The sequence below is a fragment of the Haplochromis burtoni genome, unplaced genomic scaffold (genome assembly GCF_018398535.1).
Source record: "Haplochromis burtoni strain Fernald_Lab_line unplaced genomic scaffold, NCSU_Asbu1 Contig_1085, whole genome shotgun sequence".
In the NCBI taxonomy this organism is placed as follows: Eukaryota; Metazoa; Chordata; class Actinopteri; order Cichliformes; family Cichlidae; genus Haplochromis; species Haplochromis burtoni.
The window spans coordinates 11,399-16,083 of record NW_024583446.1 but is presented as its reverse complement, the minus strand read 5'-3'; the positions used below and the strand labels follow the sequence as shown (position 1 = coordinate 16,083).

The window sequence follows — 4,685 nt, the reverse complement described above, 5'->3', positions numbered from 1 at the left end:
TACAGATATATTCTTGTTACAACACATCTAGGGGTGGCCAGAACATAACACACAGGAAATCCATCCTCGTCAGACCCCAAGCAGCACGCCACACAACTGATAGCATTTGATAATGATTTATTTACAATAGAATGATTCCTGAGGTTATTTAACACAAAAAGAAGAACTGCCCATATGGAAAAGATATATATAAATCTTATAAAGTTTGTATCTGTCTTGTGTGAAACTTGTATGAAAAGCATATAAGAGTGAAAACAGATATAAGATCCCTTGAAAAATTATATAATGAAACTTGTACGTTTTGGATACTTACTAAAACAATGTATGAAATGTTCTTTTCCATATGGGTGATTACAACTCAGGGTGGACCTAATGCCAAAACAAAAAAAGGGAGACTACTTCAGGATTGAACAAACTTACCTACTGAACAGAATTAAACCAAAAGACAAAAACTTCTACTGTCTTACTCCAATCCTACCTATTCTTTTTTGTCGTAATTACCAATATTGTGATTATTTTTTGTGTTTGGTTTTCTGATGCTTGAAATCATCCTTGAATGGCATGGATACAAAAATATACACTTTTGTTTCTGCAGTGACAATAACTTATTATATTGTAATGAGTTGTAGATATTTACTATGTGCCATGAGTATTCTGTAACAGCTTTTGTTATTAAAATAAAAACAAAAATAAATCTTGGGGAAAAAAAAGTTAGAAAAACACAAATGCTGCTTGAATAACACATTGCACTGTTAATACAAAGCTATGGGCTGACACCAAAATAAAAAAAGGTATGTTAATCTTTTGAAAATTGTTGTCTTTAATACAATTTGAAAGCTGAAGTAGAAAAGTTATCCGGGTGAGATTCCTACATAAAAAAAGAAAAACATCTCCTGCCTTGTCTATACGGCTTGAGTGTGTAATGGCCATATAGTCTTATCTTTTGTTTTTGTTTTTTTCCAGTTCAGTATTTTTTCATATGCTTCAGTGTGGCTGTAGAGTGCTGTACGCCAGTTCTGTTTTCGTTGTAGGTGTTTCATCTGGCTCCTCAGGGATGGTGGAGTACAAGTGGTATACAGAAGACTAGAAATAAAATAGAGCAAAAAGGTTTTTGCATCTGTATCTTATCTTCTCTGTTGTAAATAGTAATCTCTGTAGTCAGTTCAATACTGAGGATGCACTTGTTTTACTTACATTCTCAGTTTGAGACTCTTTTCTGTTTAGATGATCAGACCCTGCAACAGAACCAGAAGACAGATCCAGAGTTACCTTTCTTTCACTTTATATGTCTATACATGAAAATGTAATGGGTATGAAATGGGAAAAGGTCTGAGGAGTGTTCTATGAAGCAAGGTTATTGACTGAGCAAGGTAATTTGAATCTAAACTCAGAGATTTTAGTGTCACAAAAGTGGATCTCTTTTTACCACCTACATTGCCATGGTAACCTTTGCTAAACACATTACCTGGTCCAGACCAGTCTTTCTTTGAAATTTTGATTTAAAATTGGCTGGAAGTGACATGTTTTCACCAACATAACTGTGGTTATGTTATGCTAACATAGCTGTGTCGCTAGATATCATGTAGCACATCATTATATACCAGCTATAGCCCAACTTCAGTTACCTTACAAAAGTCACAGATTGTAAGTGACACAGAAATGGCTTATGTATAAAGAAGTTTAATAGATGGTTCCAGCAGTTAAAATGTTCTTGCTTGTACGTGTCTGTGGTCAATATTGTAGTTTTGTTACACCGCTATTATCGCGAGGTTTGGGCGTGATAGTATAGGCTGTGAGCCCACGTTTAATAATCACGCTAAGGAGTTCAGCGAGCTATCTGCAAAGGCCGGGTTAGTCTACCAGTGGTACAAGGTATTTGTCATTTGCCACAACTGTATTGTAATATTGTGAAAATTTGTAATGTATGGTGTTCTAATTATTTTATGTTTTAATTTAGAATGCACAAGACTGTAAAGCTATTCTTCTAGGACCTCCGAAGTGGCAGGCGGCCACGAGGTAATTTTTGTTGTAAAGCACAAGTGTTACTTTTGATAGACTGAAGCACTTAAAGCCTTTGTGTTTTATGTTTGCAGTTTTCACGGCGTTCAATAAATGCAGCGAAGCGCCCGTCTTGAAGAAGCCGTGCCTGTGTTGTCATTTCGGAGTTACACTGATGTTTAGTTTTCTGTCTTCATTTATGTTGGAAGTGATAGCAGAGCTGTACCTTTTTAATTTTTTCAGAAATCTCTCTGTCAGAACATGGCATATCACATTTAGGCTAACTTCCTGCTAACTTCTAACTCTGTTAAATTTAATAAATTCTGTTTTCATGGATGCCTGGACATTAAACTTAATTGTTACTTCTGGTAAAGCAGCAACTCTGATCATTTTATCACAGATGAAAGAATTCAGACAGTTTTTAACTCTCAGTGTTTGTTTGACTTTGGGACCTGAAATGAACGGAGTTTTGGATCCAGATTACTCCATGAGGCTCTGGACTACGGTAGCCGTAATGCTCCGATAATCCATCAAATGGTGCGGCTTTGTAGCTTACCAAAGTAGTACTAAAACATTTTTTGACAGATTTTTGAGCGCATACAATCGGTCCGTGGTCAGTAAGTACAACCAGAATTCATACATAAGGCGCACTGTTGATTTTTTTAGAAAATGAAAGGATTTTAAGTGCGCCTTATAGTGCAGAAAATACGGTAAATAGAACAAGATGCAAAGCATTAAAACATATTAAAAACAAAACAGCCTTAATAAACGTAGAGTAGGTTGGACCTGGAAGCAGGGTTCATAAGTCATCAATCAAAGACCGTATATCCCATCTGCTTTAAATGTTTTAATGCAGTACAGTTGTTATTATTATTACTTGTCACATCCTGTTTATGACAGTTAAAATAAATAACATTCATGTAAGAAGTAAAATTGTCTTGTGTAAACTATATATGGTGTTAAATAGGCCTATACTACTGTATTTTAATGTTAGTCATCAGGGTGGTACTTTAAGAGCCATATATTTTATGAGGTAGAAAACTTTGGGAACAACTGGTGTATTTAGAAGCAAATGTCCGCTTGTGGGACAATTAAAGGATTATTCTATTCTATTTAAGCCCTCTGTTGGGAAACAGAGGAAATACAGCAGCTCACCTTTAGGTGGGTCATCACCAGGGACTAAATTGGTCATATTGAAGGCTTCAGTATCATCTGGAGACATCTTATTTGATAAAAAGAGAGCAAATTGAGAAAAGAAGAAGTAAGAATGACTAGCAATTAAAAACGTGAATTATTATTAGTTACAGGGAAATTTATTTTTAAAAAAAAACTAACAAAATGTAAAAGAAAAAGAAAAGTACCCATCCTCTTCTGTCAGTTTTTCTTGTGCTTGAAAAATCACCTACAACAAAAGGCAAAACTCATAAAAAACTACCACAAAAGAAAAAGCCCCAACAACAACATGAGTCATAGCTTTTCATGAAGCCACAAAATGGCAGTGTTTTTATCTAATACCTGTTTGGATGGACGCAAACAGGTATGAGAAAAAACACTGCATTTCGTGACAGCAGCTGCCTGTTGACTGTGGAAGCAGAATTCTACTTGAAACTGGACCCACTGAAATCTATATGGGCATAGACATTCTCATGGGTGTGTTAACTGGAGCTTGTTAAGCTGAGAGGCCTGCAGTTTGCAACTGGTTGTTTTGTGTGCAGGACAAGCTAACGCTGACTCTGAACAAAGCTCTTGTGCGTTTTAATTCAGCTCTGATTTTTTTTTTTTAAATATACATAAATTTGTAATTTAGGCGTATTTTCTAACCTTATTAAACACTGGGGGTTTTTTGTAATTACTGAACAAACTCGACAAACATAATTTTAAAGAATCAATGTATCACTTTTGATTAGACTTGTAGTCAAGACCGCCTAATCCGAGACCAAGACAAGACCAAGACCAGAGGGTATTGAGACCAAGACAAGACCAAGTCGAGACGAGCCCAAGACTGAGACAAAAAAAGTCTTTAAACTGCATAGCTGAGCCACTGTGTGAGAGCTGAGCAGCGAAAGGAAATTAAGTGAGGGTAGAAATGACTGAAAGATTATTAGGCTCTGTTTTGAGTTTTGTTAAAAAAAAAGAATGACTTCATATAGGAAAAAAATAAATATCACATATGCAGGACACCTTAAACTATTTTTTTTTAATTAAGCAGCAAGGCAGAACAAAGTCGGGGCTGTATCAAGACACAGGGACTAAACCCCAATTCAACCAGACCCAGAACTGATCCAGAATTAAAACAGGACAACAACAGTTCAAAATCAGGACTACTTAGGACTTAACCAAGACAGAACCAGAATCAGAACTAGATGATAGCAGCACTAAAAATCATCATAGACCTGCACTACACTTATTTTTTTTAATTCTACCAAAGCATTGTTGTTCGGCTTTGTATTTATCCATTTGTTGATTCAATCGAAGAGCAAGTAACGCAACCAAGTGATCAGTTTGATATCAATCTTTTGTGATACACCGTCATATTTACATTATTTGTACAGTACGAATGACTTCCTTTGGTACCTGGTCAAACTTAAGCTCTCCTCTGTCTGCAGCAAACTCGCATGGGTGCTGTGCTCAGTCGCCTACTGCCTGAGCTCGGATCATACCAAAATTAGGGGGAATTTACGACGGTG

General features: G+C 36.1%; 1 protein-coding gene across 4 annotated transcripts in view; it reads right to left on the bottom strand.

Moving 5' to 3' along the window:
- Window positions 1–254: 254 nt before the first annotated feature.
- LOC106632627 overlaps window positions 255–4,685 on the bottom strand; it is an 8,334-nt gene continuing 3,903 nt past the window's right edge. For all 4 annotated transcript variants that reach the window (XM_042216498.1, XM_042216500.1, XM_042216499.1 and 1 more), the window contains 4 exons: window positions 3,360–3,400; window positions 3,154–3,220; window positions 1,195–1,235; window positions 255–1,083 (listed from right to left, as the gene is read on the bottom strand). In XM_042216498.1, coding sequence (XP_042072432.1) covers window positions 985–1,083; window positions 1,195–1,235; window positions 3,154–3,220; window positions 3,360–3,400 — 248 coding nt within the window. In that variant the 3' untranslated portion in view covers window positions 255–984. The remainder of the gene's footprint in view (window positions 1,084–1,194; window positions 1,236–3,153; window positions 3,221–3,359; window positions 3,401–4,685) is intronic.